This window comes from Patiria miniata, unplaced genomic scaffold, assembly GCF_015706575.1.
Source record: "Patiria miniata isolate m_02_andy unplaced genomic scaffold, ASM1570657v1 HiC_scaffold_24, whole genome shotgun sequence".
In the NCBI taxonomy this organism is placed as follows: domain Eukaryota; kingdom Metazoa; phylum Echinodermata; class Asteroidea; order Valvatida; family Asterinidae; genus Patiria; species Patiria miniata.
In genome coordinates this window covers 10,556,403-10,581,589 of record NW_024037063.1, presented here as the reverse complement: position 1 = coordinate 10,581,589, position 25,187 = coordinate 10,556,403, and the positions used below count along the sequence as shown (strand labels likewise).

The window sequence follows — 25,187 nt, the reverse complement described above, 5'->3', positions numbered from 1 at the left end:
AATGCACATTAAAGAACCCAGTAACACTCATCACTAAGAGAAGGGGTTTGCCCCGGTATTTCTGGCAGTGGCTGCAATATGCTCCGCAGCACCTTGTAAACCCTTATCAGGTGCTACATAATGGGTCTCATATTTCTTAAAAACCTCATTTACTTGTCTTTAATAATAGACATAACTTCCAGCGCCTTGAGTACCTAATTGTTGGTAGATAACGTACGTGCGCAACTGTATATAAGACTCTGTTATTATATTATTATTAAAACTGACTAATGTAAAACTGAAACCGGCAACTTTTTTTCTGGGAAATGCAAGAGACGACTGATAATAAAACATGACAAACAGACACAGCCATACAGACTCAGTGTTTTTATCTGTTCATTTATTGGGACAACACATTTTTTACAAAACAAAAACAAAAATCAGAACCACCCTCCAGTGATATCTTGTTTTAAAAATGGAATACAACATATGTTAGTAACAGTGGGTTTGGTTTGATACTTTATATATAATGCATCCTCCGGGCTTGATGCTCCCATCCAAAATCTTACGTTTCATCTTGTTAATCAGTGGGAATGATTATAACAAATTACTGTTCCTAATATTTAAACAAGGCTAGCAGTGCCACTTTTTAGTCTGTACAATTTTGGGGCCTCTTTTTTTGTTTAACCAGTTCGCGCCCGATGACGTGTATACACGCACAAGTTTTGCGGTATTCGGAACGGATGACGGGTAAACACGCAGGGAGCGAGGCCGGAAATATCTGTGAGCGACCTGCTTGTAGCGAGCGAGGCCGGAAATATGAGTGTGTTGCCCGAGGGTGATGGCTTCAACCCGCCTGGCTTGAGGTCGAGTGAAAATTAATCCCGCGCCTCGTTTCATTCTTGTCAAAATAATCCCGGCGCGAACTGGTTAAAGCAGCGAATATGGTGATATTGCTGAATGGTAGAAACTAGTGGATAACCAGTCATCAATAAATTGATTGCATAACTTTCTTTAGCCATTAACAAGTCTTTCTTCAAGAACTCTTTACTTTGAGCCAGATCTTAAAACACCAGTTTCAGACTGACGTCCGGGAGTCACAACAAAGAAAATTATTTCCGAAGATAAGAATTGAAGTTCGACATTTTTTTAAACAATTCTGGGCGAGTAAATGTGAAAGACTGACTGCTGAAGTCATTTGAAAAAACACCAGTGTCCGCCAGTGTCCAAAGTTTGCGCGTCTGAAACCGAATTCGATTTGTGGCAACTTAAGTTGCTTTACATACATTTGGGTTTGGCAAGTTGGCGTAACTCTGGAACCCCAGTCTGTAACAGTTGTGCGACTCCCGTTGGCTCAGTGTAACAGATTAATGACAGCACAGTTTGCTTTTCCAATATTAAGAATGGGGGATCATACAAACTGGTCTCTTGAAAATTGGGAGAAAAGGTTGTTTCCATTGCCCTGGAGCTACTGTACAACAGATAATGTTTCAACACTGACGTCAACAAAATCTTTACAGAAGTTAACGGCAGTGAACAATACCATTAGGGTCGACACCGAGTGATACTTAATGTAGGCCACGTCCAAATTACGTGGCTATGACTAGCAGTAACACACGTGGCTATGGATAGACGCTTCCATAGACCCGTGTATAATGGCCAGCCGTGGCCAAGTGATTCGGACACTGCCTTGGTCAAGCACAGTATTGTGGAGCTCCAACCAGACTGCTTATCGTGGCCTATTACAAATATGGCACAAGTTTTTCCTTTTTTTTTACAAACAACACCTGTAAAATCACTGAAGTAATGCCTACTGCTTACTTCCAACATCACATCTCCCCGGGAATGGCATTACATGAATATTCATTAGGTCAGAATTATTAATTTACCTTAAGGAATTATTCTACAGAAAAAAAAAAGACGTTTATATCTGAAGTCACACACTTTTGGCAGTGTGTACAAAAAACAGTCCCGAAAATTAGATCTACAAGTGATTCAGGGATACCATTTAATCAGATCCAGTCATAGTTATTACTTCAAAACCTCGACAAGGAGGTTTGTAAGAACTATAACTGAACAGAGTTCCGCATCTCTGTATTACCATTGTTATCATCTTTAAAATGTTGTCACTACGTCTTCTACGTCACGTTCAATCTCAAATGTTAATTTATCTATGCACATCCAGACTCATTTTTATTCTCTAAAAACAGCTTGTCAAACCACAACTTTGAAATAATACTCTAAAAAAATGTTTTTTTGACACATTTCTTTTTTTTTTCTCTACATCAACTCTGCTAGGACATCACAAAAAGTTTTTTGAAAATCTAAGCCAAGTCAAAAAACGTACACACATGTAAGGGCTTCGCTAGGCATCTACTTGACAAGACAGCGCACAGAGCACATTCACATACAATATTTATAATTACAATTTTTTTTGTTTTTAAAGAATATTAACAACCAGGCTTTATCCGTCTACACACTTCAACTGTGGTCTCAAAAACCTGTTTTTTCTTATTTTCGTTTTTGTTATTTTTTTTTTTCCAAAAAGAATCCAAAACCACGCCTCCGTGATTCACAATAATACAGTTTCTAAAACAGCAAAAGCCTGTATTTTTTTTTTTTTTAAATTACAATACGTCATCAAATATTGTTTTACAAAATTCAGTCAAGGTAGATGATATTTAACGTGCTGTTTGTCTTCACTAAAACAGCATATTATCGTTATTATTTTATTTATTTTTTTACAAATTAAATGACATGATACAACGTGTGGGTGCATCAACCTAGAATCACGCTAAATCTAGAACTTCTTGCATGTGTTTATTGCTCCTCAAACAAAAAATTCCTAAAAAGAGTCAATTTATTTTTTTCACGACTTTTTGAGACCACATCTATTGTTCGAAAGGGAAGAAAGATACTAAGTTCATTAATTTGACACTTCGTTTTCCCTATAGGCATGATAGGCATTGTCTCACGTGCACATACATGTACAAAATCAACTCTGATATGTACATACAATGCACCAAAAACCACAATTTGTACTATAAACCTTTTTAAACAAAAACAACCTAAAAACTTCTCTAGTACCGAACTTTAATTGATAATAACAATACTCTTAAGTTAAAAAAAAAATTGTCTCTTGACTATGTTCTCCAAATAAAAAAAAAATGTTTTTGAGACTGCTACTTATTGCACTTGACATGCTCAATATTTGAATACTGTCAACCAGTGTTGTGGTTCAACATGTACAAATCAAGGCTCCCTTAAAATGCTGGATTCCTAAAAAATTAAACCGTTCGGGGCAAGTCCATATTTTCATTTATTATCAGCATTCTTTTTGGTTAACTCCTCAATCTTTAAACTGAAAGAATTCTCGGCATTCAACTTTACAACGTTGATCCATAATATATATTGCTTCTTTTTTTTGTTTTCATTCAATCTGTTAGCTTCACTAAAACAAAACATATTTGTTTGGTAAAATTACGCTACAACAAAAAATAATACATCTCAAACTTTAAAAATATGAATTTTTTTGGGGGGGGGGATTGAATGATATATTTGCGATTGTGGTAAACGGACCACTGTATTGCATTTTAATTACAGAAAGCAATTCATTTTAGTTTCAAACTTTACTTTTTAATAGCGATCCGCTAAAACCTGCTGCTCCTACCAAACCAAGCACTTAAATAAAAACAGATTTCATACAGTCGTTAAACAGACAACGCATGCAGCACTTGGTAGCAATCGGCAGTGAGGATATTTAACTGTCCATTCTAAAAAAAAAAAATTACATTAGACGTAAATTTGGCATCGATTGTAATCCACACAACACCTGATCACCTGGATCAAAGAAGGTTAAAAACAAAAAACAAAATAATTAAGTAGGTTAAGCCTTTCCATTCATGGTTCAAAATAAACCAATGAAATACACTTCATTCCTGCAAATTAAGCCAAAGTTTCTTCTAATTACAGTGCAACAGCGGAACACTAACTACCCCTGCCCCCCCCCCCCCCCCCCCAAAAGCTAATGAGTACGAAGGGTTGGAACAGACTACCCCATAACTGGTTTGCGCTGTGCAGGCAATGTATTTCATGCAGCTTGTCATCGCTGGTACCCTGAATTTGGTTTTACCATCAGCTATGGTTGGAGTTGAACCAGCAACCCCTGAATAATGAGTTCTACACATCACAATCTGTAATTGATGTCTCTGTGTTTCCAATCTGTTATGGTGCCGTGAATTTGTCCGCATGATCATTTTCTATGTGACAATATACGTGCTAACTCCCATTCGGGACTTCTCTTCGGCAAAACTAAAGGCGAAAGCAAATCGCTGTTACTGTTGATGAGATTCTCCGAAGCAACTCTTACAATTACAATTCCTCATGATTTTCGAAATTTCAGGATAAAGTAACTAACACTACCATAAAAAAAACTACAAACACTTATAACTATACTCATCTTGATATTAAGCATGTTAAGAGGACCTTCATGTCCTAGACACTTTCTGCTGATGTGGTGTTTTGAAAGTGATTAAAAATATTTGGCGTTCAAAAACAGAACAAGTCTAGTCAATTAAAAGTTTGTCCTAATTTCATTGAGCTATTTTGGGTCGTAAGACCTGTACGATCGACACAGGCCTGCAAAATGTGCAGTTGACGCATTTCATACATGTACATACAATTAATCAGTGGATATGATATGGGATTAAGAATTTCAACTCCCATAGGATTTTTGTCACAATACTGAGGAAATATTTCTGAAATAAAAAACTTAGGCAAGATATTGCTGAAATGGTCCCTACCAACAAGAAATTTGCAAGGGGGTACGTTAACTAGAACGGACTTGGGAATTATTGCATGTTCCGACAATCCAAAATCGGGATGACGTTAGAATGCTTTGTAGTATCTACAGCATCCATCGAACAAAAGTCAACCTATTTCAAAGGCCATCTAATTTTTGTTTTCTTTTCAGACAAGCTAAGCATGTTTTTGGCGTATAATAAATACACTGAGGTAGCACTACAAAGAATATCAACTTAATATTTTATGCTACATTTTGTCCAAAAAAAAAATAATATTGATAGGTTTATGATTTGAATTTCGTACAACTTTTCACCGCTGAATCTTAGTTCCACATGATCTGCTGGTATTAAATGAAACCAACTTGCTTAAGTAGTCAATCATTGGTTTTTCAACATCTTTTTAAACCTGCTGGGTTTTTTTTTTCTTTTTTAACACACACATCTCACAAACTGGAAAAAAAAAAGCACAAACTACGAAGCAAATAAGTTAACTATACAAACATAGAAAGCAGCATTTCAGCCGGAGCGTTTGGGGAAGTGAGTTCCAAAATAAAAATATATGAACGGGGTGGGTACCCAAAAAGTTATAACCTAATTTATGGACTTTCAAGCACGGTGGCAATAACTCTCGTGAATTCGGCACCAAACGCTTTGCATACGACAAAAGCAGCAACAAATTTTTAAATTTTAATTTGCGGCATTGGTTACCCTCAGTGGTATTTTGAACAAGGGAGACTTATAAACTTTCTCCAATAAATACAAGTAGATAATGGTTAAAAACAGTTTTCAAATCAGTTACTTGATTTTTCAACACACAAAAGGACAAAAAAATGAATACTTTTTCGAACAACGATTGTAGCGAGCACTGAAATATTAAACTCTTTGTTAAAATCACTTTCTGTGTGCCCTATGTCAGGAAAAGTGCACCCAGACGAGCCTAACAGAAAACTGCTGCACTTGCGTTAGTATTGGAAGAAAACCTCGTAACAATTTCATTAAACTTCAAAAAATTATATACATCTGTTAATTGTGGTAAATATTGCTTTCACTCACTGCAATTAGGGTTAGGATTAAAAGAGTAACAATCTTGGAATGCATGTCCTAAATTTCATTATACACATTCAATTGTGTACAAAATTGAAAAAAAAAAAGAAAAAAAAAATATTTTACAAATTTGGAAGAATTTGTATATCTAGTAAAATTGGACCGTTCTGCATGTAGCTTTTTAAAAAACAGTCAATCCTCCAGAAAGGGGTGTGCATAATCCCATTGGGACATTAAAAAAAACAAAATCATCCAACTAAAAACTGGTTAGTTTCACTCGACATGATGCTGCATCAAATACTCACTTATGAAACGAAACCAAACACAACGAATATTCACCTAATTCTATGTCTTGTGGAAACGTACATCCAATGTGTACGTTCGAGATTCGCTTCGGTTGACATACATGTACATGTATGACCAACAAAATAAAAATGGGTGATGTTTTTTTTTCTTCAAACGTTTACAAGTACTATGAGGAGTGAGTGCAGCATATTACTATACATGATGGCACACAGGAATGGAAGATATGAAGTATCGGACACAGAAGACAATCAAGACAACCCCACAGCTCACAATGGATATTTTTTTTTAAACCTGGAAGGCCAAACCGATACTCAAAATACTTCATTTCCGAAGGAATTGTTAAGTTCTTTTTAAAAACAAAAATCAGTGAAACTTGTACAATTCCACTTCTAAAACTCATCTTAAAAAAGTTATGGTTTAAATTCTTCACGGGATTTTTATATTGCATCTTTTGACAATTTTGAAATTTTCTGACTGAAAATGGCCAAGTATGTTTTTTGGGGGTATATTAGTCATACCTAACTTCCACTATTTAAAAAAGAATAATGCCCTTTGTCGTGGCTAAGATCCAGAATACAGTGGCATGTTTTAAAGTGATGACCACAAACCTGACAGTGTCTCGTACACTCTGCAGACGTCAGTCTTGCTACTGTGAGAAAAACGGAGTCTGTAGGTGAAAGTCTTAACACAAAGACACTGTCTGACCCTGATTATTAACATTCATCTGGGGAATAGGTTTGGGGGGTTTTGGTATCTTGTGGTATGATCCATTGACAGCAATGGGGTTTTGTTTTCGGTACAGGAACAAACAATCACTGAACAACGCTCAACTTCACTGGGAGTTGGTGAAGATGGCAGTGGACAAACGCACAACAGCGCCCCCTATCAAGCAGAGAGCTTGAAAACAGCGCCCTCTGCAGGAAGGGCATGCACCAGATAGGAGTTGGTTTCAGGTGATTTGACACTTGGCACCCAGGGTTTTAGAGAGGTTTGATCAGTGATGGTTGCGCTGTACATTGCTGGGTTATCAGGTATTACCGGCACCGGGATGTTGCTGTTGCTTGGGGGTTGGTTCAGGCTGTTGCGACATCTGTGGATATTGTGGCGGAGGAGGATGCTGCTGCTGCTGTTGCTGCTGTTGTTGCTGCATGTGCTGCTGTGGATACATCGGCTGGGGGTAGGTGTGCGGCGAGGCCCCCCTAGGGTCTGGGTATGAGTGACCGTAATTTGGCATAGCTGGGTCGAGGGGTGCAGGCGGCATTGGGATAGGTCCGTTACCGGATGCGTGGCTGTTGCCCATGGGCTGTTGCTGCTGTTGTTGCTGGGGCGGCAGGTGGTTTCTCATGATCATCGCACCATTTTCCCCCATCGCGATGGTGGGAATCTGGTCCATGAAATAGCCCGGGTGGAACTGATTGTGGGCCGTGGTCGGGGGCGCGCCGGGGACGTAGTGCCTCATCTGAGGATCGGGCATCTCCTGCTTGATGACTGGGTAACCCATGCCCGGCTCCTGTCTAGCGGAAGGCATCGGGGGTGGGGGGTTTGGGTACTGCCCCCCGCAGGTGTTAGGGTAGAAGCTGCCCGGCTCCTGCTTGATCAGCATGGGGCCGCCGTGGGGCGGCAAGGCCGGCAGGGATTGGTGGGGTACGGGGCCCTGTACCGTACCGTGATAAGCCGTGCTGCTGCTGCTGCTGCTGCAGGTTGTCGCACAGTCATTCTGATTCTCCATCTTGACACGGACAGGAGGTGTTTGACCCTGTTGTTGACCAGGACAGTTAGCTGGCTGGCCGGCTTCCTGTTTGACCTTTACCCCTTGCTGCTGCTGCTGCTGCTGCTGTTGCTGTTGATCCTGCTGCTGTGCCGACTGCTGTTTCTGTTGCTGCTGTGTCTGCTGCTGTTGTTGCGGCTGTGGTGGTTGTTGCTGCTGCTGTTGTTCTTGAGTTGTTGAGGGAGGGGGCGGGGGAAGGGCCGTGAGGGGCGTCGCTGGCTTTTTTATGGATTTGAGTTCGTCTCGGAGTTCCTTGAGTGTTGTATAGAAGTTGACTTTATCTGTGGCACGTGGGAATTGGGAGCATCGGGCACTTGATGACGGCATGACATAAATCACCTGGAAAACAATTACAAAATAGGGGGAAAAAATTAAAACCTTGATGTGCACGTACACATGGACTTCGATGTACATACACCAATACTGAAATTTGTATCCTTGTGGAGACATTTCTTTGGTCTCGTGTAGTAAAGTTTTCGAGTTTGAAAGTGTAGTTTCAAAATGCTCTTATTTCAACCCGAATTAATTTCCTGGGCTGAAATTCGGACTGAATATCCTTTTTTTAAAACTCTTCCATTTGCGACGGATCAACCCACCTTGGAAATTCCTAGTTTTTGAGTAAAATCCATATATCTATTTCGTGAAAACCTTGTGGAGATGTATTTATCTATAGGAATTGCCCTGTGGAGACGTATACAATCTTTTGTTCCCTATTGTGTGCATGTCTCCAGAGGGCACGGTATACCAGATCTCCAAACTGCACTTGTACACATTAACTTTTGATGATTTCAATTTCAGAAAAAACAAAGCAGACCAATGTACACCAGACTACTTGGCAAATGGTAACCGAATCTGCAATCAGCAATTGTTCATGCAATGAATTGTTTTGTAAAAGCTTAAAATTATATTTCACACTTAAGTTGTACCATTAGAAATATTGTAAAACAAGTTGTACTCCAAGCAATTTGAACATAACTTGATACAGAAATAAGTTGCGTTTTTGTGTAATATCTCAATGATCCGTGGACAGAACGGATATTACATGTAGTAGACTATAGAATCTTTTAAAAAACAGTTGTCTTCATTCCTCTACAGGTTAACTTAGTAGAAAAAAATCTTGGGGGGGGAAATGGCCCAGGTGCAACATCCCCCCCCCCCCCACTCCCTCAGATCTACCAGTGGGTGGCTTGGGGTCAGTGTTGCAGTTCAAGTCTATCACAAGTCCTTTCACAAGTCCAGTCACAAGTAAGGGGATGAACAATGACAAAGGAATGCCTTTGTAACAGTTCATTTGAATAACTAGTGACTTGACTTGAGACTGAAGGACTTGTGATGGACTTGTGATGGACTTGTGATGGACTTGTGATGGACTTGTGAGGGACTTGTGATGGACTTGTGATGGACTTGTGATGGACTTGTGATGGACTTGTAATGGACTTGTGATGGACTTGTGATGGACTTGTGATGAACTTGTGATGGACTTGTGATGGACTTGTGATGGACTTGTGATGGACTTGTGATGGACTTGTGATGGACTTGTGATAGACTTGTGATGGACTTGTGATGGACTTGTGATGGACTTGTGATGGACTTGTGATGGACTTGTGATGGACTTGTGATGGACTTGTGATGGACTTGTGATAGACTTGTGATAGACTTGTGATGAGCTTGTGATGGACTTGTGATGAGCTTGTGATGAGCTTGTGATGGACTTGTGATGGACTTGTGCTGGACTTGTGAGGGACTTGTGATGGACTTGTGATGGACTTGTGATGGACTTGTGATGGACTTGTGATGAGCTTGTGATGAGCTTGTGATGGACTTGTGATGGACTTGTGATGGACTTGTGATGAGCTTGTGATGGACTTGTGATGAACTTGTGATGGACTTGTGATGGACTTGTGATGGACTTGTGATGGACTTGTGATGGACTTGTGATGGACTTGTGATGGACTTGTAATGGACTTGTGATGGACTTGTGATGGACTTGTGATAGACTTGTGATGGACTTGTGACAGACTTGTGACGGACTTGTGACGGACTTGTGACGGACTTGCAGGGACTTGTGATGGACTCGACTTCAACACTGCTTGGTGTGATACAGACATGACACATGGTACAAGGACTAACAGGTTAATTGACAAGCCAAACTATACCGTTTCTGTGTCGGGCATGGTCTCGGGCTGTCGTCCGATCTCAAAATCTTTCTTGCCGCTGAAGATCTCATAGATACCCTTGCCGTTGAAGCAGGCAATCAGTGGTCTGTACTTCCTCATCTTGTCTGTCAAAATCCGCGCTCCGTCTTTGATTTCTTTCCTATAAAATTCAAGTGAGGAAGACATACATTTAACATGATGGGGACTTCGCAAAAATGACAGCTCCCCGAAATAAATTAATTTTCCTCATTAAACCAGAATTAGAACAATGCCAAATTTATTTTTAGCAAATATACATATCATCTGCAGCGGGCACCATTTTTTTAGCTGATATACAGGTGAGTCAAAAAAGAAGAAACCCAAATGGCGCCCCCTATTTTTCTTGAAAGAAATTCTGCATGTAGCACTTTTCAGATCTAGGATGTGAAAACCAATTAATAAGCTTTCCTTTAGTAAAAGAATCAGTCAAATCATTCTTGTACTTTTCCAGTTACGGAATTTTTGTCCACTGCATCAACCCTAAGGTTCGTGATATTTTAGTAAAATGTTGTATAATGAAAACGATATCAGAATAATCCCATTAGTCTCTGGGTTAGCCAAGTAGAAGGCAGGGCAAGACTATAAACTCTTGACATTGTAAAGCATGTCGTTTTAACACTGGAAGCAAGGTGTTTCAATTAAGGTTATGATAAGAGCCAATTCGTTTGATTATGAGAGTGTTCTGATGTGGGTTTTTTTTTATCTGTGAATTGTTTTTGTTTTGCTGAAATATCACTTACCTTTATTGTTACCCGTGGACAAAATTTTTAAAATGGTTTTTGTGTTTAAAAGTCCATAACAGGAAAACTACATGATTGATATGAATGATTTTTTTACTAAAAGAAATCTTCTTAATTGGGCTTTCATATCCTAGATCTGAAAAGTGCTACATGTAGAACTTCTTAAAAAAAAAAAAAAATAGGGGCATCATTTGAGTTTCCTTTTTTTTTTCACTCACCCTGTATTGGTTAGCTGTATGCTGAGAATAATTAAACCTAACATTTTCTATTTTTGCATAGAAGAAAAGCCGTAAGCAGAAAAAGACAGCTCAGCAAATTTACATGCTTTTACAACTACAGATGGGAACCAGTCACAGTCACACGCAATACAGACTGCATGAAATTGTGGCTGGGCCACTGTTTTTTTTTTCTGATTTACTATTTCCGTGCTTAGCAAAGATCATTTTTAAGCAAATTTGGCAGTTTCATGAAATTTGGTCCCTGTTCCTTAATTTTTGTTTTAATTTCCCCCTAATTACATTGAATTTCCTCCTCCATAGGGAATGGATTTGGATTCTGCTCCAAACATGCAGCCAGTCCAGATCCCCGGTAAGCGTGGTCAAACCACCACGGCTGTAGAGGGCGCCTTCAACAAGCATGAATCAAATCCAATCTTGGGAACTTTGGCACTCAGACCTGCAAAATTCTGAGCTCACCACAGGTGTGCACATTAAGGAGAACTTAATGAGCTATCCAGAATTTCTTGGGTCCCAGCGCCAAAGTTCTCAAACTTGATTGATTCATGTTGTTGACAGTAGCCTCTTCCACTGCTGCAGCTTGGCAGCATCTGTATAAGGGACAAGCTGCATGAGGGGAACAAAAATCCAGATCCAGCCTTGGACAAAGACTAACTTTTGTGGATACCTTGTGAGGTCAGAGCTTCCCCTGGTGGTCCTGGACACGATGTTGGTGAATCCGATGTTGAACTGTAAGAGGCGATGGTCATCCATGCAGGTCATGGGTTCGTCCACCAGACCGGAGAGGTACAGACACTTCCCTGTGGGTGCACAAACATACAAGACTCAGTCAGTCACCCTCTTGCTGTCTGCATGGGTGTCGATCGGCGGGGTACGGGGGGACATGTTCCCCACTCCCCCCTTTTTCAAGTGGGAGGGATATCATATCGTTTGTTCCCCCCCCCCCCCCCCACACACACACACACTTTTTTCGTACTGAATAACAATTATAGACAATAGTTTATTCTATAGCTCAGAATAGTTGATTCAATGACTATGAACTTGAAAATCATTTTTAAATGATCATTTGCTCAAAAAGAAAATGGTTAGAGTGGTCAGAAACTGCCTCAGATCGCACCACAGAGCGTCTCAAATCCAAAATTGTTCGGACCCTTAAGCGGGCCCCGGACCCCACGCCGTTATGGCTTCGCACTTCCACTCGCATTATTTTATGCCCTCCCCCCAACTTTTGAGAAGCGATTGACCCCTTGGCTGTCTGAACAGTCACAGACAGTCACACAGTCGATCCACTTTCCCTGATATACACACTTAACCCCATGAGCTCGGGAATCCTCATTGGAATGCAGTTGCCAGCTGTGGTATGCCGTGGCACGCGGCTAGTGGGTAGTTCCACAGCTGCTGCTTTTGTGCAGTCCCGCTACCACACAAAGGCTGTGCAGTCATGCGGGCCACTTGCTCTATGTGTGGAGGAATGTCCCCATTATAACCCGTGCTTAAGGGGTTAACACACCAGTGTACACAGGCTAGTCACTAACGGTCAGATCACATTTCTGATTTAAGCACTGTGACTAGTCAAATTCAATCAAGAGACAAAAGCAAATAACTGGTATGTACAGCTGGCTTATCAATCACCTACACTCTGCCAGCTATGAACTTGCACCTGTTCCAACAAGGCCCATTGGCCCTCCTTCTTGGAAGGCATAACAAGTGCTAAAGTAACCGTTTCGTACAGGTGTCACTGCACACAACATAGCATGATAGAGAGCAGTGAAGCGTGACAGCATCCACCCACTTGGCATGAGCTCAATCACACGACAGAATTGTGGAGTATTTTGAAGTGTTATCCATACTCCACAGACGGCTTCAATGGGTACTGAAGTATGGTGCTCACTTTTGGCCAGGAGTGTGGAGACAAATGACTGGGTGTGGGAGGGTTGTGGCTTTCCAGTTCTACAAAAAGCTGTCGTTAATCGCCAGCTTATCTTCTGTTGTGTAATGCACACTTCATAAACCCCAACCCCTCGCATGATTTACTGGGAACCTTCCTCACTCTTGCGGGGGAGTGTGTGGCCTAGTGGTTAGGGTTCGTGACTCATGATCAGAGGGTCCCGGGTTCGAATCAAGCCGCTGGTCATATATTGTGTCCTTGGGCAAGGCACTTCACCCCCACTTGCCCCTCTCCACCCAGGAGTATAAATGGGTACCGGCATTAGCTGGGGAGTAACCTGCGATGGACTAGCATCCCATAGTAGAAATATTCTCAGTCGTTTCATGCTACTGAAACCGGAGATAAACACCGGCCTGATGAGCCACATTGGCTCGGGACAGACTTTACTTTTTACTCCTCACTCTTGCAAATTCCAACACCATATGCGATGCGATGTAAATGAGTTGTTTTTCGACCCTGGTCATTTTTTTTTATTTGAAAAGAGCACAATCTCAGCATTTCTGCTGTGAAAACCGCATGATGATACCATCTTTAGTTCAGAAATTATGGAAGTCGGAACACCAAGAGATGTGATGAAGTGATGTGATGAAGTGGCCCTATTTTGGCCTGAATCTCCAAATAAAAATTCCCGACAAACAACTTATTTAGTTTATCGCATCACATATGGTAAACTCTCCACCCAAAATGTTGGACTCTGATTATGGTGGCAGATATATGCCTGACCCCATGTAAAGCATAATCAGTGCAGTACTCACTCCAACAGATTCCAACAAACCCTGGTGTTGGAGTTTGACTGGATGGGGGGGACTGTCCGGGTTAATAATGGTTCAACTACATGTACTTACAGAAGTGGTTTCCTGGTCCTGCGTAGTGGTGGCCCTTGTATGCAGCCATCAACCCAGGATTGATACCAATCTATCCACAACAAAGGCAATAATTACCAATTAGAATAAACATTTGAGGACAAAAATCTTCATAGACACAGTTCAAGCATATCATTTTTTTTCAGTGATAAGTGAAGCTCAAATTGAAATGCTCATTTTGACATTGATCAATGGTACTCTGTAATTTCAAAACTTCTTAAACCCTAATTCCCTAGGTATTTTTGCTAGGAGGCAACCTCAATCCTGCAAAATCCTCCAACTATCTCTGTGTAAAAATTGCATACAGCCTCAATCCTCCAAAATCATCCGTTATTTCTTGAATGTGGTCCTTGGAGGGGTGACCGCTGCCTCAATCTACATCAATGGACTCAATGAACATCAATGGACAACAAGACAGCTGTAGTAATTTGTATGACAATAATCTGTCATAAATGTAACAGTACTGACATTTCTAAATAGCTATTTTCTTCTATATGGGGTGCTTGAGAATAAAGAAAGGAACTTACAATGACAATATCCAGATTAGGTATGAGGATGTCCGGCAGCGTTCTCTTGGCAACCTCCTCCTCCGGGGTACCATGGAAACGATCCACTTTCCTCCTGGGCTTCTTCTCCTTGAAGTTATCCGTGATCTTCTCCTGCTTGATCTTGGACTTCTTGCCCGGCTTGCGCTCCGGTTGCGTCAGCGCCGCGTTGTGCTGGCCTGGGTGCTGCTGCTGCTGCTGCTGCTGCTGCTGCTGTTGCTGCTGCTGCTGCTGCAGCTGGTGATGCTGGGGCGGCAGCTGGGGCAGACTGTGCATCATGGGGTGGGGGTAGTTCGTCATGTGGTACATGTGAGAGTTCATGGTCATGCTGGCCATGTGGTTGTAGTCCAGCATTTGCTGGGGCTCGGTCTTGATGAATTCCAGCTGGCTCATGCCCATCATGTCGTGGGGCTCTCGTTTGATGGCATGTGGGGGCATCATGGCTGCCATCTCTATGGGTTCAGTCTTGACAACAGGCATGGTCAGACTCGGCATACTGTAAGTGGATTTCAAAAAAAAAGGCTTGTTATTTCAAAACCTTCTGAAGTTTTTTCAGGATGCGGAGTCAGAGTCTGTGCTCAACTAATAAGCCTCTGTACTGATGACGTCACACTTTGTTTACATGTGCACTTTCCTATGGAGCCAGTGGGGGCCCACGGTCCACTGAGCACCATGGGAAAGCACACATGTAAACAAAGTGTGACGTCATCAGTACAGAGGCTTATTGAGTTAGGGAAGTGCAACCAATGTGTACCTAATTTGTCAGTTGAGCTGCCAAAGCTCTAGACTTTAAAAGTCATATACAAACATGTATTCTGTGCCAAACTGTCCTTTCAGTCAAAATCAATCAAGTAACTGACATGTGTTCAACAGTTAAGAGTTCCCAGCCTACAATAATGCACGAGTGACTGGCTGTGATTGTTTATGTAGCTTGATACTGCTATGCTTTGACTGTATGTGATTGATAAGCCAGCTGTGCCTACTTTGAAACGCTGAGTTTCCTTGGTTCTTTTCAGCACCTCACAGACTCACAAAAGAGACTTGTCACATGGCAATGCATGGTGCTACCGTAAACCTTTCTTATTAAAATCAATATGGTTTAATAATCCTGAATCTAAAACGAAACACAATGGAACAAAGGGGGACTCATGGTGCTCAAGATAAGAGTTCAAGTACAAACATGACAAAGAAGATGTCTTTGTTTCCTGCATAAAAGATTTTTCATAGAGTAAGCCTGGTGTGCTGCAAAAACGTATACACCGCACTGGTGCATGACATTGACAATACTAGAAGAAATTTATTTCGACAATTTTGCGAGATATAAAAAGTACATACATGTATGCTATTTATCATTATAATATCACATATTGGTTTGCCTGTCATGCCTGTGTGAGAGCACAGTATTATTGGAGAATCTGTCAACAAGCTGTTGATAATGTGATTTGGTGTATGTGGATGAGGTGAATTACACACTGCACTCTCACATCTGGACATAAATACATTGTACTTGTACAGTCGACTCTCCAAATACAAACACTGTATACAAATTCTGTTTCTAGCAAACAAAAAGCCTTGGTCTGACTGTGCATTTACAATGTGCACAATGAAAGGGACTACCAGTAGCACTCCAAGTAATACAAAATTCTGATACATAATAAACATTTTGGCTTGGTATTGGTTGAACGACAGTCGACTGTACATGTAAAAGGCCAAGTTTCAGTGAACCATTCCTAACAATATAGTAATACTACTTGACAATTTTGTCATATGTGACCGGCTCCACAAAAAAGGGTATTACAACAAGTCGCACTGAGCATTATTGTGTAATGGTCCACTCAACGTTGAGAGGGTGAAAATTTTGTCAAAATGTGATTTTCATTTTTTGTCTTGAATGACATCTTTGATACCTACAGTTTCAGGTTTCATTCACAGAAATGTTGATTTTGATGAACAAACTGGAAAAAAAACAACCATTTTGTGTGCATCGTTCACTTGTTCTACACAAAGCCAGCTATTTCAATGCCTGTTTTCTCGATCAGTTGTGTAATTTCAACTCAAAGGAAATAATTAATATGCAAATACCGGTACGTCATATCTCCTGAACGGGAGGGGCTATGGAATATACCAAATGAAAGCTTACATTGTGGGCTTTCCAACCATGTACCAGTATATAACTCAATTTCACTTTTTGCGACATAATACCCTTTTTTGTGGAGCCGGTCACATATGCCTGTTCAGCTACATGTGTCATTGTACATCAAGTGTGTGTACAATGACAGCCTTGACAGATTTGAGATAGGCTACAGTTTTGTACAAAATATACCAGGTACATCATGTACATGTACCAGTCCTTCTGATTTGAAAATCACAGGTGTGTGGAAAAAGCACACCTGGATTTTTCTAGGCGTGTGGTTTCTCTGGGTGTGTGATTTTCTAGGTGTGTGATTTTGTGGTCCAGGAAAACTCAGGCGTGTAATTATTCACACTTCTCGGGGAGCTTTTTTCGGCATGCGATCAGAAGGACTGATGTACCGGTGTATAGCGTGAATATCCGACTCCATGAAATGTGGACTCATTGGTAGTACTGCGCACGCGTGAGTACGACACTATGTTATTTTTAGGATCGTTTCGGGAGAGTGACCTGTCACGTGCAAGGGATCAACCTATAATAGGGAAATAGGGGTCCGATTTTCATAGGAGTCCGATTTTCATGTGGAAGGTAACATACTGTACATGTACATGAAACTAAGGTTCTAATGATATTCCAATTTATAATAAAGTTTCGGGTTTTTTTAAGAAGCAGCAGACAGTAAAAGGGCAAACTTCTTCATCCATTTTTATTAAGCATGAACATGATGAAGGTAATGTTGGTACAAATACATGTACATAAAATTATTGGTAACAACAGTATTACAATGTATCTCTCTATATTTTTTTTTTAATTACTTTAATTAATATGGTTCAGCTTGTTTTTAAAAGCTAACAAAACGTTTTTATTGATTTTTTTTTTTTACCTGAACTAACGAATTTTGCCAAGGTCAGGTCCCTGTTACACAAACCAGCAAAAAAAAATGAGTCATAACGCACCGGTATGTCGTGGTGCGTGTACACGTTCCTTGTTAGCCTGTTGTTTAAATTGAGTGACTGTCTTATGACAGGTATGAGTGTGAGTCACAAAACAAGAAATGATAGAAATTTAGAATACATATTTACTGTGCTTGTATTTTGCATAAACTGAGCATAACTCACTTATTTCCTTAAAAATCTATTGGAGGACTTTTCAGTATTTCTTGTAATATTCACACAAAAATTAATTTCATGGCAGGAAATTCTAAAACCAGAACTGCTCGAAAATTTTTTTATAAATATTAAAATTCTTTTCGTAGTGAGAGCGTTTTTTTTAATTTTTTTATTGTAATTGAAGGATAAATGTGCATTTTTAGGTTAGATACATGTACGGTAATCTCAAATGACATGATCTGAGATGCGGTACAAATATAAAACATGCCCTATTTTTTTATTATTTATTTGTTAAACCCTGACAAATGCATGCGTACTGTCTGGCAATAAAAGTCCCATATTATTTCCTCTTTGAGCCGTGAAACTCACTTTCCAAACAAATACTGTATTGAGTAAGTGATTGGATTTTGTTACACTCAGCTGTACGTGAGCTGTACGTACCGGTAGTGTACATCGATACTTGTACATTACGACAGAAAGCAATTGACCTAAAAGTAACTAACTGTTCTTTATGCATTATTTCAAATGGTGTTTAATTTGTACACATTTTAAGTGACTTTAATAGGAGGTGTAGAATGTACAAAAATTGTACATTGTATTTTTGCCTATGTTTGTGTGTACAGGCCTCCATAGTCCATGTACATGTACGGCTGTTTGCTGAATCAGCAATCATACATTTTTTTTTGTACATGTACATGTACACACGTATGCTATACGTACAGTTTAGACTACACATTTTGCATCTGAAAACAAGATGCCAAAATAACTACCGGTGCCTAAAATCCATAATTTTAGTCCAAACAACATTGTTTTGATAGGGAAAACAATTTATTTCACCACACTCCATCTACCTGGCACACCACTCGAATGAAAGGTCTTCTTGTCCTCTTTAATTTGATACCACATTTGAGGCTGTGATGCCTGTAGTTCTCAAGATACAAAGTGTCCACTTTTCAGCCGTGCCCACTTTTGCGCGAAAGTGCTCCTACATTTGTACCATACATGCTTTAATAAATAATGCCTATAAACATGTACACGTGTACATGTATAACTGCATGCATACCTGCATGCGAAGATTACAAACGAAAATGCGATACATGTATGTTTACTGCAGTGATTTTCCCCACAAAAACTGGAGCTTAATTGTACAGTTTCTTTTATCCTCGGCCATAATTTGCCTGGTTTTTTTTTTTCAAAAACAATAAAACAATGTTGTTTACAAAATTGGTCAGTTGTAGATCAGCATTCAGATCAGAAGGCAGTAGATGATTGTTAGTAGGGTATGAAGTCTGAATTAGCCTAACACACAAATCGGTCAGGTTGGCAAGTTACAACATGTACAAATTGCCTTTACTGTAAACAGAATATTCAGCATATGTACATGTACATGTGTACATGTACGTATACGTGTACATGTAAGATGTACGTGTTCAATCACCACACACCTTACAACAGGTGCAGTGATGTATGTTTACATACATTGTATGTGATACATGTACTGTAATATGCACTGCAGACATGTACAGTGTGTACATGTACATGTACATTGTATTGTGTACTGTATGAAACATGTACAGCACGTACCAGTAGGCCTACTATTCTATTGACCTACACTAGCCATGGTAAACACTCAGTGTAAACAGTGATAATAATTTCCCTTTTTCGGGCACAATGACAAGAATTCCCTCTTCAGAATGTCTCAAACTGAATAGAAACGTAATCCATGATTGGCCACAGTGGTCAGAGCAGATGTCTAGTGTGTGTATATTTCAGGGAGCAAATAATACAAATTGGCAAGGAGATGTTGACATCTGTGAATAATAAACATCACATGTTTTATTTTATCAGCTGTGTCAGAGTATTGATGGTTGCCCCTGGTCTCCATTCATTGTTTCTGTTGTGTCTACATGTAGCTCTTTGTGGTTGAATACAGCATGATGAAGAGTCCAAAAGAATTTAGGCTAATTTTGTGAAGTGTGTTCATTTTGAAATAACCCTTACAGTTTTTGTAATAAACTTCTCAGTTAAAAAAGACAATGTACAATTTACCTTGGCAATAATTGCAAAGAATTGCTGGTCATTTAATTACTACCGGTATGATGGTGATTATCCTTCACGAAACCTTTCAAACAATACCATAATTGGTTTTTAAGTAGTTCACAGATGAAAATTCCCTATTTTACAAACTGTTGTGATGTATCTCTTTTGACTTGAGACCCACATGTGCAATGTATAAAACATTTTCTTGGCATCAGTTATTCGTGATTACAAAACCATCACAACTTACATACTTAGCACTTCCCATAAATAAATCAAAAGGTGTCTTAAAAACAAACAAACAAACATGACAGGGAAACCAATTTAAAAAAATCATATTTTTGTGAGTTAATCTCCTGTTTTCAGGCATGCAACTGGGAATTTAGGAAAAACGAAGAAACTCTGAACCATTAGGACTTGTACAGTGTTTTTCAATTTGTAATGGCATTCATGAGAAGTAAAAACGAGGAAATCAGAGGATCCGTTGCAAAAAGTTGCATGCCTGTGTTTTGTACATAATTTGTTAATATCACTTGATTTTTTTAGCATGCCAAATATTGTTAAATAATATAAACTTCAAATGTGCAAGCCAGTTGATCAGTAGATTTAAATCATTGATTTAAACAAACATAAAAATCAGATATTTAGGCCAAAAAAAAAAAATAGTCGGTCTCCGGTCAGACCGAAGTTCTGGAATTGATGCGGAGACGCGGTTTTTTTTGGGGGGGTGGCTTTTTTTTTTTCAAGCTTGTATTGTACAGACAAGGTGGGTACTATTTTGCTTTTTTGTGTCCTCATTATACATTGGTGTCCGCCATAATTTGCCTTGGTGCCCTTTATCGTTTGCCTTGGTGCAATTTCCCCATTCCTTGGTGCTCCTTGGTACAAACATTTGAGGAGGCCAACAATAGAGGGCGCTGTTGTAGCTTCCGTGTTAATTTGAAGAAGAAAAAAAAGTTGATGCGCATGATAAAAATCGACGCACGCGCTGACCACAGACCGAGTATTTTTTTGGGGGGGGGAAGGGGGCCTTACATATTGTTTTTTTATATAAGTGTGATTTTTAACAACCTTGGTGCAAGCAGTATAATTTAAGGCCAATTTACTTCAATGTACATGTATACCTTTGGTGCACAGGCATGGTCTGAATGTCACTCAAAAAATGTTGTCGCAAAATTCTGTCTATGGACTCGGTGCACAAGTACCCCCTCAACTGTTTTCAAAGGGAGAGTTAGGGGAGACCACTGGGAGAGACAATTGAATGCATTGCTGACGACACCTGACGCTCATGCCAAGACGTTATCGGTTTGTGCAGTTTTAAAACAAACGTCGTGCGAACTTTGCGCGATAGCGTGCGAACCAGTACGTATGTATGTACATGCGATGTGTCCCTCCCATTGGAGCCCTCGACAGTGGTCAGAGCGCCCCCTACTGTTTGCGAACGGAGTCCATATTGTGCTGCTAGGGTATAACAAAAAAGGAAGGGTTGATAGACATACATGTACCTGTTCGACGGCGTACACAGATTCTGCGAGTCCATGTCCAACAATGTTGGCACTTCGTCTGGCTGATCGTACATATACATGGTGATCTGAGCAAAAAACAAAGAATTAGAAATGATCAGATCTACAATTCATTCCATCGTGTTTGCAGTAGCCTACAGGGCAATGTGTGATGAAGTCCTATACACAAATACTTTAAAGAAGAAAAAACAGGCAAATTAACCAACAAAATCAATTTAGCTATGCACAAAATCAGGTTTTAACACTAGGGTCATTCAATAACTTTCGGGTCCAATTTTGTTCGTGTCCCTGTTACATCCGACATAAGATTTTGTAAATTCAGGACACGTTCTTCAATACCTTCTATCTCCGAGAGTGATTATAAATGTAAAGCACAGTACCCGCCAAACAAATAAACAATAGTTTGAAGTAAATTTAATGATACTTGCATGGCAAATTACACGTTAGGTGTAACAGGGACACACAAAAAAGGTCTCACTTTTGGACCCAACATTCATGGAATGGCCCACTGGAAAGTATTTGGAATTTTCTGCATTCAAAACTGCCACTGTACATATTGGCAAAGTCTAGGTAAACATAAAATTCTGTGTAAACATGTCAGCTGAATTTTAGAAATTGTAACCTTTCAACAAACATGTGTAAACACTGTCTCTCCAGCAACCTGCAGGTTGTAAAATACATTACTGTGTCTGTATTGTGTAAACTTTCACTTTGTACTGTCACTGAGATCAACAGGTGCAGATAAATATAATCAATGACGACAACAATGCGAATACGATTGCGCTGTTAGCACAATATATCCAACAGAGTCCAACCGGACTTTCCTGCTCAATCCACTGTGCCTCATTTTCAATTGTCTGCTGAATCCAACAGAGTCCAACAATGCGTTATAATGCGGTTCAGTTGCCTGCTGAATCCAACATTTTGCATGAGGAATGTACACAAGGGGTTAACTGCTCAATCCAACAGGTTCCATCGGGTATGTGACATAGTTGGATCCTGTTGGATTCAGCAGGGTTTGGGTTTTAAAAAAGTATTATTTGGTACAGTAAGTGCCACATGCACAGTATTACAAAATGATTATTGATCAGTCTGTGCTAGTTTTATACTGCATAAAGGCTAACTCCCTAGCATAATTTACTAGGAACCATACCCATCTTGGCAAACTCCAACACCATAAGGGAAACTGTGCACACATATTTCTGACTTAGTTTCTGGAGGTGTGCCAACCCAATGTAAAAGACTGTCAGTTTAGGGGTACTGTACCCATTCAGACAGATTCCAACAATACATGCTGTTGGGGTTTGATGGGTTGAGTTCTGTTAGGGTTAATAGTTGTATCAAGTTGGTACTACTAGTGACGAATACTGATTAAAAAAAGTAGTTGTGTATGTTGGGCGGGATCAGTCGATGTGTGGGATTGGTCGATCGCTTGTGCTATCGGTCAATCGCGCTGCCACCGGTCGAACACCTTTTCTTTCTAATTCACGGCTCTGGAGGATATTTCTAAAAAGGTAAGTAAAGTCCGAGAAATACTACAGACCAACGACCAACCCATCGCGCAACGCGATCGACCGATATCGCAGATCGACTGATCGCGCCCAACATGCATGTATTGTAGCAACCAGAATTCATACCACTTTGGATATATAGGATCAGTCACTATGCTTTTTCCTTTCTTTGCAAAAACAAACAGTTATAACAATGGGCAAAATGGGAATGCAATCCCCCATTCTGAAGAAAAAAAAATATGATGTTGAACTTGAAATTGAATTTTTTAATTTGGTTTTGCCAAATGTTGTTGAATATATTCTCATCAAAATGTGACCGATTTAGCCAATTTAGTCCCCTTTATGATGCACTGCATAATGCTGGTCATATCAGCGTTTCAGAGGCTTACATGGCTTATGCACACTTTCGCATGTTCTGTAACATCATTACACATGATGTACATGTACATGTACTTCTAGAATTAGAAGGCATCTGTGTGCCTTCTACTTTCTAGTACTATCATTTTTTGGGAGGGCAGCACGCTATGGGATTGGGACTGGAGCTTTGATAGACGAATAACTTACAAAAAATAACATCTAGCATTCCACCTTTTCAAACAAAAATCTCCCCAAATAGCTGCCCTGGTTGATCCATAACTATTTAAAATTTGGAACAATGTTTTTTGACCATCGGTCAATTTTTGACAAAAACTGAAAAATTTTAGAAAAATCAGACGTTTTACTCACCACCGTCTGTATTTCAACATCGCGAACGTTGCATACACACTTGTTGCAACAGGATTGCAGCCAATTCGACCGTTTGCCAACTCGACTGTTTACCAAGTCAACCGTCGTACCAACTCAACCGTTGAACCAACTCGTCCCTTGACAAACCCGACTTCACTTTCCAGTCAACTCGACCGTTTGCCAACTCGGCCGTATACATGTACAACTCGACATAAACATTGGGTTGCGTGAATTGATTTTTAGTGTGCATACTAAAAAATAAAAAGATGGAATCTGAAGCTGTGTTTTCAAGTTGAACACACAACGGTCGAGATGGACAAGGGACGAGTTGGTAAACGGTCGAGTTGACTTTTCCAGTTGAACACACAACGGTCGAGTTGGACAACGGACGAGTTGGTAAACAGTCAAGTTGACTTTTCCAGTTGAACGCACAACGGTCGGGTTGGCAAATGGTCGAGTTGGTAAACGGTCGAGTTGGTAAACGGTCGAGTTGGTAAACGGTCGAGTTGGTCCGAGTTGAGTTGGCAAACAGTCGAGTTGACCTGACACCGTTGCAATTAACCATTGCGTGCATGCAGTATCCATTGTTTCGTGGATCATTTCGCTTTATACACAGAGGGGGGAGATTTTTTTCAGAGCGCGCGCAACATTGACTTGGCTGGCGCGCACTGCAAAAAATATCCCCCTTTCTGAAGCGATCCACGAAATGAGGAATACTGCACGAGTGCATGAAGCAATCAGCGACGGTTTACATCAAGTGTGTGTGCAACGTTCGCAATGTTGAAATACAGATGGTGGTTAGTAAAAAGTCTGATTTTTCAAAAAAGATAATTGTTTGCAAGTACTTTGTCTATCAAATCTCCAATCCAAATCCCATAGCGTGCAGCCCTCCCAAAAAACCTGCTAGAAGGTACATGGTACCTTCTTATTCTAGAAGTAATTTACGTACAAATGAACCTACTTCTTTGTACTTCCAGCAAATGTTACGTAAAAATTACTTTAAGTTATTTTTGTTGAACACAAAAGTATTAATTAAACACTAAAAACAGGAAATGATTACAGGGAGGGCAGGACCTACCTAATCATAAAACAAGTTCATTATGTTAAAAAAAAAATTAAATGTAATTCATCATTCAACTTGTTCAAAATTTTCATTTTCACGCTCTCTGACAAGTCTGAGTCTCTCTTCTTGATTTTTAATTTTTCAAATATTCAAAATTCTACTTTCTAGATTCCTGTTTAATTTAAACAACTGACTGATGTAAAATTCATTTTATAACGTATTCTATTTTATCAGATACAAAAAGTCAAAATATAAACATACACCCACGGCAAATCACACATTACACGCTAGTCATCAGGCACCACTGCGCTACCGTTGCGTGCACACTGCGCGCCTGACAGAAGCATGTCAATGAACAGCATATTCCCCGTTGAAGTGAAACAAAGACATGAATGAACGGATTGAAACTTCTTCCCTTCAACACTTTTCCCCCTTACCTCATGCAAATGTTCACGAAACAATTTCAAGATTTCTGGTTCTAGACATCACTGGACTCAAAATATGACGACAAAAATTAATGAATCTCATGAAAAATGATGATTTTCTCCTCCCTTCGGGCAATCTAGCGTCCTTTCATTCAGCCATGTTTAAAGCTCCTTGCATTGTAAATTACAACTGCGACAGCGCTCACTATTGGATAATGTGATAAGAATTTCTAATT

General features: G+C 39.9%; 1 protein-coding gene across 5 annotated transcripts; it reads right to left on the bottom strand.

The window, feature by feature from the left end:
- Positions 1-358: 358 nt before the first annotated feature.
- On the bottom strand, positions 359-25,155 carry LOC119732696 (alpha-protein kinase 1-like). 5 transcript variants are annotated; one of them, XM_038206334.1, is made up of 7 exons: positions 24,964-25,155; positions 21,203-21,294; positions 14,409-14,922; positions 13,864-13,933; positions 11,726-11,870; positions 10,056-10,215; positions 359-8,238 (listed from the first exon to the last, which is right to left on the bottom strand). In XM_038206334.1, exons 2-7 carry the CDS (start codon positions 21,286-21,288, stop codon positions 7,159-7,161), a joined length of 2,055 nt encoding a protein of 684 aa, XP_038062262.1. In that variant the 5' UTR covers positions 21,289-21,294; positions 24,964-25,155; the 3' UTR covers positions 359-7,158. The 5 variants fall into 5 exon arrangements, with proteins under 5 accessions (XP_038062262.1, XP_038062265.1, XP_038062264.1 ...); XM_038206337.1 differs by having other exon boundaries at positions 11,738-11,870; positions 24,964-25,154; XM_038206336.1 differs by having other exon boundaries at positions 21,209-21,294; positions 24,964-25,154.
- Between the last annotated feature and the right edge of the window lie 32 nt (positions 25,156-25,187).

Excerpts from the sequence above, each read along its gene's own strand:
- LOC119732696 (XM_038206334.1), bottom strand. The coding sequence starts at position 21,288 with ATGTATATGTACGATCAGCCAGACGAAGTGCCAACATTGTTGGACATG. Across the intron at positions 14,923-21,202 it reads ACGCCGTCGAACAGGTACAT|TATGCCGAGTCTGACCATGC; the intron begins GTATGTCTATCA and ends ATCCACTTACAG. Across the intron at positions 13,934-14,408 it reads CTAATCTGGATATTGTCATT|ATTGGTATCAATCCTGGGTT; the intron begins GTAAGTTCCTTT and ends TGTTGTGGATAG.